This window comes from Symsagittifera roscoffensis, chromosome 7 (genome assembly GCF_963678635.1).
Source record: "Symsagittifera roscoffensis chromosome 7, txSymRosc1.1, whole genome shotgun sequence".
Taxonomy (NCBI): Eukaryota; Metazoa; Xenacoelomorpha; order Acoela; family Convolutidae; genus Symsagittifera; species Symsagittifera roscoffensis.
The window spans coordinates 8,042,162-8,056,701 of record NC_087068.1 but is presented as its reverse complement, the minus strand read 5'-3'; the positions used below and the strand labels follow the sequence as shown (position 1 = coordinate 8,056,701).

The window sequence follows — 14,540 nt, the reverse complement described above, 5'->3', positions numbered from 1 at the left end:
CTGAGAGGCAATAAAATTTGAAAAAATTAGATTAACTTAAAAGGATGTGATCTCTTTAACTATGTTCCCCTTTTGGAAAAGGGGGATATTCGTTACTATGTACCCGAGGGGGATATACTTAAAGAGATCCATAGGGTGACAGAATAACTTACGAGTAGTCTCCTCTGTCGTTTAATTTCGTCATTCTTCTCCGTGTCATAGTGAGACACCTCCAATACAGGACTGCCCTCCTCTTTCGCGCGCAGATTCAGGAACTGCTCTATCTGGACAGACAGAAAAAACACGGACATTACAATGCCACAGACATTCAATAACATGCAACAATCATGTATTAAGATGTAGTATGCAGGCTCAAGTCAGCCCTCGTTATCTACAGAATGAGAAGAAAAGTTCGGAGCGGAATTGCTATCAAATCTAAAATTTATAAATAATAAAAAAAATTTCTAACAACGATCGCATTTTTTTATAAGATCATTTGAAAAAGACGGGATTTTGGGGGTATAACACTTAGTTAACTTTTTATCTGATATGCCTGATATCAGATTACAAACAAAGGAGTAAAGGTTTTTAAAAGATCATATGAAAAAGTCGGGATTTTTGGTGGTATAACACGTAGTGATCTTTTATCTGATATCAGATTACAGACGAAGGAAAATAAAAAATTCCCTGCTGCGATTAACAGCTGAATCCCCAAACAACTGTCAACAGGTGAACTGATTGGCGACTATACTGACCTCTTCCTCGATGTCTCTGATTGTCTTGATAGACGCCTCCTCCCTTTTCAATAGAGTCAAATATGTCTCATACAACACCAAGTGCTTCGGCTGAGGTGCCGTGTGATCAACCTGAAAAGATCATCACTCCAGTAAAAAAAACTGTTAATCAATTAGCAGAGAACATGTTGGTATATCAACTAGCCGACATATCAACCAGCTGATACATAAGCTTAAATTACAAAAAAAAAACTTAAAATAAGTAACTGTTCGATAACAGTTATGTAACAAATATGTATGGAAACAATTGAAAAATTCTTACAAGTTTCATTCAAATGACGTAACTTTCGATTGGTTTATATATACTTTGCATCATAACTTTCGGCTAGTTGATACTTCGGCTGGTTCATTCACATCTCAAACACATGCAGGGGGCAATTGTGATATTCAGTTATGATGTGAAAAATATATGCAATTGCAGTACATGGGTGATATTTCATATAGAAAAAGTTTCGCAAGAAAACTTTTCTTAATTAAGTCAATTGATAATGAACAAAAATCTCTGATCATTAATTACAGCATTTTTAATGATAATTTTTGTGACGCAGCTGCAATTTGATGAAACGTCAAATTCATTTGGAAACTCATGTGAATAAAAAGTACAAATTTAAGCTATTTAAGTGATATAACATCTACAAACCTGACCGGGACACTCTCTATCCCAAATCGCTTTAGCCTGAAATTTTATCAAATATTTGAACTTATCAGAAAGTCAAATAAAAAAATGAAAACAATTAGTAATTAGTCCACGTATACGTAGGGTTCAATATTAAAACTTAGCCAATATGAACAAAACCGTGCTATCAAAATTAAAATAACAAGTATTCTATCCTTATTATTTGATACGAATTCAAAATTGCAACCAGCCAAATAATCCCTTGACGGTTTCTTGACGATAATATTTTTACTTTTTTTAAACCGCAGCCTGCCAAACTTTTGTTTTTTGAAACTTTTTCCTGTTCAATACATGTTAAAAATTTCTTGTGGGCGTTTGGGTGTGTGAGTGCGTGTAGGAAGGTTGGTGTATACGTGTTTGTGTGTTCGTTTGTTACCTTAGATCTGGCTACCGGCTTTCCAACGGGCTAAAATTTGGTATGTTAATAAAAACTTCTGGCTTCCGCAGCACTATCCAAAAATTACTAAGAAGTCAACTTTCTAACTTTTGGTGATAAAAAACAAGAGGTGTCAGAAACAAATATGACTTTTATCGTTCTTGTGAATGTCGTTTTTTTTAGACAAAACACGCAATTTTACCTTGAAATCATTTAGCTTTACGCAATATTCATTTGATTCAACCAAAAAAAGAACGACACTGAATATAATTGTTTAACGGCACCAAAAACGATGGATTAACTAAACTTGAAATCGACTATTATGTAACCGATAACGAGAGAAGACAATTAGCAACATGCGTCAAATAGTAAGTGTGGAGTAGGCGGTAAACACTGAAAATAAACCAATCAAATCTTGGCAGCGCAAAGTCGACGAACATTTTCATGAAATATATTAAAAAACTTCAACGTTTTCTCTTCGAAAAAGTCCTCAAACGCATTGAAGTTCGGTCGACACATTGATTGCTTGGCCCTGATACGGTAAATATTAATTTGATTGTATTTCAATCTTAGCAATAAAAATTAATACAAACACATATATTTTATGAATATTTTGCTTACAGTTGTTTACTGCAAAAAAAATTACAAAAAAATAAAGATGAAAATGGCAGAAAAGTCGAATTTAAATTAAATACTATCGAATGTAATTTTTCTCACAAAATTAATAAAATTTTCAAAAGAAAACAGCCAACAGACAGTTGGAATAGTGTCAAAGAGTTCAAGTAAAACTTTCAAAATCCGAGGAAAAAATATATCACGTTGAAGCTCAACAATATCTTAAGATCAACACTTTTTCCGCAGCGAAAATTAAATCTTAAAATCAACTTTCGAACGAATACTCAGTCACGTTTTTTGCCCTACTTCTACATTCTTATTTAAAGAGCGTAATTTGCCTATGTTTTAGCTAATGAATTTGTATAACGTAAGCCTAAATTGGCATAATCAAATATTAAGGCATATCTTCATAACGTTCAATAAAAAACCTTACCTCCCATGCATTGGCTAGTACAAAATGATAAGCGTTGCTAATATTAACGAATTATTTTCATGTACTTCAATTGAATTGGGATAGACTTTTGGGCCGTACTAGTTCGCTGACTACGATACGCCGTTGTGGGATGTCAACCGACAGACTCTTAGTTACAAAAGTTACTGTAATAAAATGTGAATTGGTTAATAAAGCAATGTTGAGATATCTGTATCTTTCACCAGATAACGAGACAGTGGTTTTCATTCAGCAATGAACATTAACATGGTCGGCAAGTACCGGCCTTGACATAATCATCAACTCACTCAGACTTACAAAATGACCTCTATAATCAATTCAATACACAACACGTTACGTTACATAAAGGGAGGCACACCCGCCGTACCACACTTGCCCCACTTCAAAAATTTCTGATCAACAGAAATTCAATTACAACAAAAGAGTTTTAAGTAAGAGTTTTAAGATTGTTTTAGCTGGGTCTTCTACTTTTGAGGCTGCACTTTATTCTTTTTAAATACTTTCATTTTTCTTCTTGGTGATGGCGACGAAGATAGCTCTACAGGAGAAACCGGAACTGTCAGTCCGCCCGAAAAGCCAGGTGTAGATGCTTCTGAGACTTCTTTGACCGCATGTCGTATGGGGCTGCCATAAAACTGTGTCTGTCTTTTGTTCCCGAGGAGGAGGATTCCCGAGGAGGAGGATTCGTTCCCATCTTGATCTTCTGTGGCCTTAGCAAGTATTTTCTGTGGTGAAGTTGGCGTCTTATTGGGGCTGCTTTCTGGTGTCTGCTTAAGGATTGACAAAGAGCAGGACTGGGGTGTGACATTTAATTCTGTCGCATGATCGTCTTCGGAGGAGACCGGTTGTAGACCTGTGGCATCCGATACTACTTCCGCGCCTGGTTGTATCGTTACCTTCCTGGTCGAAAGTGGTCTTTCATCCACTCTGATAGATATCGGAACAGCTTTCGAGCACAAGGGTTGAGCGACCGTTGATGACGTCGCTACCGGAGGATTGATAATACCGCCTGAACTGAAAGACGATTTCGTTAGGTCGTCAACTGGAATTGCAGGTCTGGGTGTTTGAATTGGGGTGCTGGATCTGATCACGTTGGGGGCGATTGCCCGGAATTTCCCCTTTTTAGGATCTGTCGGAGTATCCATTCTAGTTGTAGCTGTCAACTGTTTCTGTTGTGCCTTAGCTCTCGGAACCAGAGGTTCGTCAGAGGAGGACGAGGAGGAGAATTTTCTCTGTCTCTTCAACTTTTTCCCCAAGAGTGGTTTGCTGGGTCCCTGGTGACCTGAAACTTGTGGATTTTTAAGTCTTAACGAAATATCACTTTTCCTAATCACTTTACCCGCTGCCGTAATATAGGTAGAAGGAGTAATTCTGATAATTTTATCCTCAAAGCACTTAAATAATTGTTTTCCCGATTTACGATTCGCCACTTTCCTGAATACTTCGACTGAGTTCGGATTAGATAAAAGCAAGGACTAGTTTACATTTAGTAATAGTTGTTGGCGAATCTGAGGCGTACTGTCTGAATCTGAGAGTCCCCGTTGTAAGACTATTTCTGAGGGAGGCCGCTAAGAGCTGATTTCTCTCCGATAAAGTACGGAGAGCTCGGCAACCCTCTTCATGGGACAATTTCCTTTTCCAGGTCATCTACTCGTTCGCCGATTTCGCGAGTTGTTCTAGAGATTTGTAGTAGGGTGTATTCGCGATCTGGGTGGATTCCAACTTGGGTTTGGGTGAGGTATCCCTGCTTTGGTGGTCCTTCTTGACCACCTTGACTCGAAGCCTGCTTTCACAAAGTTCTCTTCTCTCCTCGGCTGTCAAAAGATCCCTTTCCAAATTCTGTTCGTCGAATTTTGTACATTCTCTGCAGTTTTTGCAAAAGTTGACGATATCTCTATGAATTATCGGCCACCACAGTCCCGGGTGCAAACGGTGCAGCCGCGATAGAACTGCAATCCAGTCGTCTATGATTATGCAGCTATCAATCACCGCTGCCGAATTCCAGAAGGTCTTGATGTAAGGGTCTATCCTGGCGAATCCTTCGTAATCTCTGTTCCTAATTGCAATTTTCATAAGTCTGAGGGTCACATCTTCGTCAGTTAGTTCACTGAGGATTTCGGCGTCCAGAACTCCTACTAGGCCCAGTAGCGACTTCTTGTCCCTGGCAACGATTCTTTGCTCAATCGAGACTCGATTCACTTGTCTGGTGGGTCGCTTAGTTTTGGATCATCTTCTGTTTTCGGAAGCTCGCAATTATGGTAGCATATTTGAGTTTCCGGCGGTCGCCTGCTTCCGCTGATGACATTCTTCGTGGCCGTCTTGCTTGTTGTCTGCGTGCTGGTCTTGAGCGACCCAGGGGAATTCTGCTGAGGGGAGCGAATTCCTTCAATAACCTCCGGAAACGTTCTTCCATGATAGGATCGTCTGAAGCATTCAGCATATCTAAAATTGAAATTTTTTGCTACTCGGTGATCCACTGATGTCCGTATTATATTTTTAAATTGGCACAGATGGTTTTGATGTACAAATAGATACAGGAAGGAACTGGGTTTTGTTAAAGGAAGTAATAGAATGGTTGAAAATTTTGCCGGAACGATGAATACGACGTTCGAATTCTGATTGGTCGCTTAGTGTGCATAAGTTAACGGCGCCCTCTCGCGGAGGATGTACTTTGAATTATTTCCTTGGTTCTGATTGGTTCAAATCTGTGCATAAATTAACTGCGCCCTCTCGTGGCGAGCGTTCGTGATAGTGAATACTTGATCTCGGTTGTTATTGGTCAGAATCTGTGCATAAATTAACTGCGCCCTCTCGTGGCAAGCGCACGTAATAGCGTATTCTCGATTGTCATTGGTTCAAATTTGTGCATAAATTAATGCCGCCCCCTTGCGGTGTAGATTTGCAATTAATCATCTTCCCTGAGTGGTTGGAGTTACTGGTTAAAATTTCGACGCCCTCTTGTGGATATGTACAAGTATTGACATCCATGGTCTGAAGAGACCTATCTATATACAAAATGTTGTTTATACAAGAGGTATTTTTTGATAAAAACTGAATAGGATTAGGAATAGGTACATAATTGCATTCTTTGTTGTAAAGATTATCTATTGTTGCACAAGCTGAAAAGAAGTTTTGGATGGACTTTACCACGAATTGTTCATCGAAGCTAGATGGTTGGGGGGCTTCGAAAGTAGGATGGCGAGACAAGTAATCGACAATACCTAATTTTGTACCGGCAACATGTGTAACTTTGAAATCGAAAGGTAAAAGTCTGTCTGCCCATCTGGTCAGGCGAGATTGATATGATTTGTTGCCTCGGTTTGACTGAAAGGCGCAAATAATAGCTTTGTGGTCGTTTAAGACATCAAATGTGTTCCCCAGTAAATGATTTCTGAAACGTTCGCATGACCAAACTATTGCGAGTAATTCTTATTCATTAGTACTGTATTTCTTTTCCTGAATATTTAGGAATCTTGAGGCAAACGATATTTCTACCCAGGAACCGTCCGGTAATTCTTGTTCCAGAGCTGCGCCTAGACCGCTATGGCTGGCGTCACATTTCACCCTAGAGTTCCTCTTCTGGTCGTAATGGTACATCTTTGTTATGTTTGAGGTTAGGAGAAGTGTGTCTTCAAAAGCTTTTTGCTGATCCGTTCCCCATACGAGTTTTTGTTTATTGCTCATTTGGCTGAGTCGGTTGGTGGAGATGAGATTTCATTGATAGGTGTTGGTCTTGTTTGGGTGGTTTCGAACCCTAAAGAACTTTGAAGGTCCAGACCCAGCAGGCATCTGGTGCGGTTTTCAGAGACCAAAAATTTCGCTGAAGTTATCTGCCAACCCAGAGAAGATACGTCTGCCATTAGAGTACCAAATAACTTGATTGTCCTCCTGTTGTAATCGACATAGTGGGTGTCGATGGGCAATTCCGACGTTGAAAATAATTTGACGTTGGCGCCAGATTTTAATAGGATATCTGCGGTTTTCTTGTTAATAAAAGATGCCGGGCTACCTGTATCTATGGTAGCTTTAAAAAATGTTTTGACTCTCAGTGTGATTTGTATACATCTAGTTTTCCCCGTAGCGGGCTTAATGACTTCTAGTTTTTTTACTGCACATTCATGTTTTTGGCCTTGGTTGGTTTTTCCGACCGAAGGGGATATATTCAGTACCGAATATTCCGGTTCACTATCCGAGGCGATGAAGTCGCATTTTCTTCGGCTGTAATTTCAGAGTCATCATCTACGATCCCTACGTCGCTCCTTGAGTTGCAACATCTGGCGAAACGGCCCTTTTTGTTGCAGTTCTTGCATATCACATTCTTTGCTGGACATGACAGTTTGTGATTCGGGAAGAATTCCTTCCCGCAGAAGTAACAAGATTTATTATCTCTTTGTTGGGTGTTGTTAGGTCGGTTGTTGGGTTTTCCTCTTGGATTTTGAGCTCGATTAGTTCTTTTCTGAAAGTTGTTTTTTCGCTGAACTGATAGGGTTGGTTCCTGTTTTATTTTTAACAAGTTTGGGTGGTTCTGACCGAAGTTAGAGTTAGAGCTAGATGGTCCTGATAGACCCATCTGTTTTTGCAAAGTAGAAGCAGTGACATATCCTTTCTATTGAAGAAGAGCTGATTTTAGTGTTTCTTCTGGAGAGTTGCCTGGTCTTATGCAAAGGTCACGTTGGATATCTTTGAATTTCATCTTAGCTATGAAATTGTCATGGACAACTTCCTTCTTCTTTTCGAGTGCCCAACCACATTGGGCGGCCTGACCCGAGAGTCTCAGAAAGAACGTTTCTAGACTTTCTCCGTCTAGTTGCTGGGTGTTGTAGAGGTTTAATCTTTCGATTATATAGTTTTTGTCACTTTTGAAAGGTGCCTCGCAATGATTATAAAAGTCGCAGAAACTGATAGTTGCGATGTCTGTGTGAGCGTGGCTTTGCAAGAATCAAGAATAGGGAGAAGAATACACATTTGGGCCGATTTTTGGTCCTTTTTTCTTCTTTCGTTGTTGATTTCATTTTTGACTTGCGGATTTTAGCTTGGACTTCAGCTGGTTCGCTTAGAAGGATATTGGCATTGCAATGTTCTCTTAAGTTTACAGCTAGAAAGAATTGACCGATCCATGACTCCCATGTGAATAAAGGTTCTGTTGTTGGTTTAGGCCCGAACGCTGGTACCCCTATAAGGTCAGTTCGGTCCTCGCCGACCGAAACTGCTGGCTGCGCCATGTGGGATGTTAACCGACAGACTCTTAGTTACGAAAGTTATTATAATAAAATGTGAATTGGTTAATAAAGCAATGTTGAGATATCTGTATCTTTCACCAGATAACGAGAGAGTGATTTTCATTCAGCAATGAACATTAACATGGTCGGCAAGTACCGGCCTTGACATAATCATCAACTCACTCAGACTAACAATATGACCCCTATAATCAATTCAATACACAACACGTTACCTTACATAAAGGAAGGCACACCCGCCGTACCACGGCCGTAAAAGAAGTATATTGCGATATATATTTAATTGAAATTATTTCTCCACAATTATTATAATTGTGTCTAGACTTTTCAATCCTAAACGTTCATTATTTGCTAAAAAAAATTCATATCTGCTCTTCTCAGGCCTTGTTGCGTATCACTTTTAGGCAAAAAACCAATACATCCAGAATCTCACCTGGAAGCTGGTGACGTGTTCTGGCCCCAGTATGGGCTCACTGGTCTTGTCGTCTGTCTGGCCTGACTTGGTGAACTCCCTGTAGGAGGGGGCTATTCTGTTCTCGTCTCTGTGATAGGTGACTAGTATCCTCTCCTCTCCTATGTGGAAGATCAACTCGGCTATGTCCTCGTCTGCCTTCACTGAAGGGTCTCGCGAATATTTTTCTACGATTATCTGAAGTAAATTATAAAAAAAATCCATTTTAAGGTGGAAGCAGAAATCAAATAAATTACATACATAATAAAATCATCCCATGGATCTTGAAAATCAAAATTAAAATTATCTGGTTTTTACGACCAACAATTTTATGTTGCCCATATTTTGAAAGTTATCACATCTTTTGTTGAGATAACTTTCAAAAAGTTTTCAGTTTTCACATCTTTCCAGGAAATCCGAAAATTTGTTATGCAACGTATTTAGTTCAAAATCAGACGAATTTTACCTGTTGGAAGGTACAAATTGCCTGTGTTTTCTGAGCACTATTTTTCAATTACTATTTAAAAGAAAATGGGATAGGCAAAAAAGTGACAAATTGAGTCTTTTTCTTTTTTATAAGGCCTCATATAACTGAACTCAGATTTCTCAAAAGCTACTACTAAAACAAAAATTGCTATTATTATGATGATGATCTTAACTGCGACTTTTGCAAATGAACCCGAGCAAAAATGAAAGAACTTTTAAAAAGCGCTTATAATAAAGAAAACATAATAGATTTATCAAACGGCGTTTGAAAGGTCATTTATGTTTTTAGACACGTAATATTTCATCAAGCTCTGTGCTCACTTATAGTTAGGGCAATATCGGTGACCTTTTTTAAATTAGCAACATAACCATGCTTTTTAAATTGATTAGAACTTTGACACAATTTTTACGAGCGGGGGAAATGATATTTTAGAACATAATTTTCAACGCCGAAATTCAGACTCCAAAGCAGTTTTAGGTGAGTCATCTTTGTTCACTTTTATTGAAACAAACAGATTTTGCCAACAAATTGGCACTAACTATACTACACAATCGAATTCCTACCTCAATGGGTCTTGAGTTTTTAGTCTCACTGGGTGCAAATGTCTTTGCTCTCCTTCCGAAAGTGACATTCCTGTAGTACAGTCTATCGGGTCTTTTCTGGTACTCCTCCGTCAGCTGAAGTGTCTTCTCGACTCTCTTGAGGAGTCCGTCCACTCTCACGTTCTCGTAGAACAACATCGTCCTGTCTGTCTCGGGCGAGTAGGGAGACATGGACAGGTAAGAGTGGTCTGGAAAAAAGGGGGGATTCAGTAGGGGGGTTGGATTGGAACTCGTGAATGACATTTAAAAACTCGTCTACAGTTACGCGAGTACAAAAATGAATGGTTATGGCTATCAAAACATATAACACAGAAGCGAAGCAGCACTTCGCAAACACAAGCAAAAAAGCGCCCAGAAGAAACATTAAAAATGGAAAAAAGAAAAAGCAAAAAAAAATGAGATCTAAAAAAACTTCCTCTATGGGAACCGAGCCCTAGAACCAGTTGCAGTGCAAGTAGAAGAGAAAACTCCAATCACCTTGATATGAAAAAAAAATAAAATTTTTAATTTTCAAAACGTATCTTTTTACGAGCGTGATAAGATAAAAGGACCTATACAAAATCTTCTAACACTAGCAGGAGGCGGATCGATCTTTTTTTTATGTCGAGCAAATTGATTCCGCCAAAAATGGATGTCTCAAAATAGTTCAAAGGGGGACCCTTTGGGTCGGCAGGAGATCAAATCCCTGAGGTGGGGGGGGGGGCGTCCGTCCTCCTTTAAATCCGCCCCTGATGAGCACTAGTGAATTAGGCATACATTTGTCTTTCTTGAAAAAATGATTAATCAAAGAAAAAATAAAAAAAACTCTAAAAAAAGTGACACTAAGTTTTTAAAGCCTTAAATAAAAGCTGGTTGTCCTATTACAACATTTACTCCCTCGCTTTACTCTCTTGAAATAAGACTAAAAGGCAAAAAATTAAACCAGGCGTTTCTCAACATTGAGAAAAAATTTTGGGATCTTTCAATCGTTGTTCGAATCTAGACTAAAGGAGATTTATTATGGAAAATCACCCAACCCATTCTGATGGTTATTTCTGGTATCTGATTTTGATTGGAAAAAAGTTTTAAAAAATAATGGAAAACAAAAGAAATAATAATATAACACACCTGAAGACAAATTTCCTCCCCATTTTCAATGACCGTTACAAAAATATTTCGTGACAGAAACTCCAACACAAATTACTTTTCCACAAATTCAACGAAAGCGAAAAAAAACTATAATTATTTTTTAAAGCTTAATGTCTGGGACGTGGCGTCAAAAAAAATCAATGTATGAACTAATTGTTTTTTTTTCTAAAAATGAAAAGGGAAGGCCTAGAAACAGCTGAAATGTGCGTTTCAAGCCCTTAAACGCACATATCTACTGTTCTTAAGAAGCCAGGATCAAATAGTAAACTTATACCTTCAAAAAGTTGGTCATAACCATACTTCAAATTTTATTTGCACAACAAATAATTCCCGTTATCAATGTTCTTTTTTAATTGTGTGATTTTATTTGACTGAACTATCTGGTTAATCATAAGTCTTGTTACATAGATGGTAACTAAGGTAAAACACTGAAGGGTGAGAAATCTACATAAATATCGAACCAGAACCCGTTTCTGTAAAAGATGAAAATATATCACTTCATACGTCAAATAAATGTTTAATTAATTATACAGGAAGGAACCAAAAAATATTATTTTTAAATCAGTTCTTCTAGAGCGAGCAAATTTATAAGCGATTAATGAAGTCGGACGAGTAACTGAAAAAACAATGGATCCACTGAAACATTTGACCTTTGCAAATCTTCATACTTGAATTAACAAGTGCATCGCAACTGCATCGAATAATACTCGAAAAGGTGCTTTCGGAAAACGGAACTGCAGTTACATGTGATGCTTTCACAGTCGCAAAAAAAGAGATTTCTTCAAAAATACTATTGAAAAGAAGTGTAATTCGTGGAGAATTTCAAAAAAAAACATTTTCTAGTTGCGGCAGAAATTTGGGGTAAATTGCTTTTGTTTTTGGATCTTCCAGAAGGCATTGAAGGGAAGAGGTCCGAGTAAGGAGAAACCTCATAAAAAACTTCTCAAAATCTGAGCAAAATCTGCTTAGAATTGTGGTAATTCCAGATCTTTCAGAAGGTTGAGCGGGGAACGTTTATGGTAAAGGATTTGATACACGAAGTGGATTTTAGAATAGGCACAAAAATCTTCGGCAATTCGCGGAACAATCTGCCGCTATTTTTAGACTCTTCTGAGTTACCACAAAAGAAACGGCATGCAGTTACTAATAAGAGGTCAACCACTTCAGAAAAAAAGTGTAGTAATTAAATGAACGGCGGGTGACCTTTGATGGCGGATGGTCTGCCGGGGTAGAAGTGTTCGGTGACGTGTCCAGTGGTCTTGTCACTCTCCCGCTCAAACAGGAGATCCTTCCTGTGTTTGTACCACTCCTTCACACTCACACAGTGCGCCCCTACAACAAAAACAACAACAATCAACATAAAAATATTAGAGGTCAAAGGTGCAAAAGTTAGAGGACGTCAGTATATACTACATGGTTTCTTTGAGTTTAAATTTCAGAAGGCGTTGGAATTCTGATATTCAACGAAAGTTACATCAGATTACCATTTGATAATTTGATTTTGAAAAAAACTGTTAAATAAGGTAAAAGAATGCTGAAGTTAGTTAAGACTGCAAATAAATCGAGGAAAAATTCGGGCTCTTTTTCCTTTTCCCCCCCACCTGCGAATTTTTACATTTAAATTTGTTGACCACTTTATCAGATTGTTATGAAAATTTACATACAGACTAATAAGGCCACGACAAACATATTTGGTCTTCATACTCAACCTCGTAAAACCACTCGTTACACTAAAAAAATGAAGCTCGTGTGAGGTGGGGGTAAAAAGGAAAAAGAGCCAAAATTCGGAGATTTGAGAAAATGTTATCTGACTGAATATCGATTGTCTGGTAATTCTGCAACAGCTTATGACGTCATGATATCTACAGTCCTGACTTCTGACATGTCATCGATGAAATTGGAAGTCAACTGTTTGTTGATAACGACCAAGCAGAAACCAAACTAAACAACTCGTGCCGAATCTGGACTACCAAAGAACCTAATCGCATCAACTAAGAATTCTTTCTTCTTTCAAGTTCAACATCATCTGTTTATGTCACGCCGACCAGTGAGACCTATACCGTAGGCCAATTTTTTAACAAAAAAAAATATTTTTTCAGTTACATTGTCACTAACTATTAGAATTAAAATTTTGGTATGCATTTATTCACACATATATGAGAGAGAGAGAGAGGGGACACTTTATTGTTTCAATATACTTATGCAGTTGCAGAACTGATTGTATAAGAATCTAGTGTACAATATTACGCAATGGTTATATAACATAACAAGAAAAAACATAAATTACTACGAGGTTGAATCAAATATTTGATTTAACAAAATAAATGTCCTTGGATACGGAAAGACTCTTGGATTCATATATATTTGAAAAATGGTATAAGTATAACGTTGAAGTAGTATAATCTTTGGCCTGTTTTAAAAAATGAATCGGAGAAGGAAATCAGACTGCTCGTATATCAGAACGAAAGTTCTGAATACCTATTCAGGCCAATTAAAAAAATTTTGGTCGAAAAATTGATTAAATGTTAATTAAAAATAGAAAAAAAATTTTATTCATATATTTTTTGAGATGATTTTACCAGCGTCTCTTGAAATAATGACAAAATGACTAGCCTCAATTCAATTTGGATTTAATACGCCGCTTACGTGTGTTAGAAAAACGCAATAACTTTCCCCTCAATTATCTCGATTTGACCAAATAAGCAATTTTCGAGGCCTATGACTCTACTAAAAACAATCTCGGGTGATTTTTTTCTTTAAGACAAAAGCTTTCAGATACTTAAAAAATTTCTGTCGGAAACTGAAGAAGGAAAAAGAAAAAAAAAGCTGCTTTCTTGTGTTTGAATTCATTTAAGTTTTTCAAAGAGTTCCTAGTGAGTTTGAGTTTGGGCATACAAAAATTGGTGCCAGATCTCAAAAGTACTACCGAATATTTTACTGAAAAAATTGGTAAAAAAAGCCGACAGAATTGAAACCGACATCCAATAAGCTGAAAAGCAGCCGCAAATTTTTGTTAAAAAAACATATAGGAAAAAATTTCATGTAACCCCCATATAGGATGCACGATAGCTATATAGGTAGCTTATGCAAATTAGACTACACAGTTTGCAAACTAAACGAACGGAGCTTTAGTCGACAACCATGAAGCCAAAAAACAATCAGTAGAAAATTAAACTCAAAACTCTATATTATATTTACAATGGTTTGAGATCTAGATATAGCATGAGTACTAACTAGTACCCGTTAGTTAAATCTCAATTTTCATGAAATTGAGTATGTCAGCATTACATCAGCATCATAAGTGATTCAACTGATTTTGTGTTAAGCTAGTTGTTAACCCGAAAAAAAGTATATATTCCGATTTGATAACGCGTGCTAAAAGCAAGCGTAATCAACATTATTTCAACTTTTTGACGATGATGATTATGATAACATTGGTTGCTAATTTGCACAGCAACATGCTATACTTGTTTGTTTAGAATGTCAGTTGAGTCGTCGTACAAGAACGGAGTGCTGACAACTCTCACAGCCTATGCCACTCCCACAGCCCCCGTCTATTATGGAGAACTGAGCTTCTCAGTTGAAAAGGTAACAAGCGGTTCAAAAAGTGTTCCAAAAGTGTTTCGTATGATTATTAAGAATACAAGAACGTCATTTGATACTTTCAAAGATTCTTTGAGAAAAAATTCGTAAAGATTTAGCCAAGATTCTTAAAGATTTATCATTTCTAATTAAAATAGCAAA

General features: G+C 37.5%; 1 protein-coding gene across 2 annotated transcripts in view; it reads right to left on the bottom strand.

Annotated features, from left to right (window-relative positions):
- The window catches only part of LOC134852110 (dynein regulatory complex subunit 7-like), a 59,919-nt gene that overhangs the window by 25,653 nt on the left and 19,726 nt on the right, over positions 1-14,540 (bottom strand). The window contains exons 10-15 of one of the 2 annotated variants that reach the window (XM_063868394.1): positions 12,000-12,128; positions 9,630-9,856; positions 8,562-8,777; positions 1,414-1,449; positions 735-845; positions 153-263 (exon numbers count right to left, since the gene is read on the bottom strand). In XM_063868394.1, the coding sequence (XP_063724464.1) occupies positions 153-263; positions 735-845; positions 1,414-1,449; positions 8,562-8,777; positions 9,630-9,856; positions 12,000-12,128 (830 nt within the window). The remainder of the gene's footprint in view (positions 1-152; positions 264-734; positions 846-1,413; positions 1,450-8,561; positions 8,778-9,629; positions 9,857-11,999; positions 12,129-14,540) is intronic. The other variant, XM_063868395.1, reaches the window with a different exon arrangement.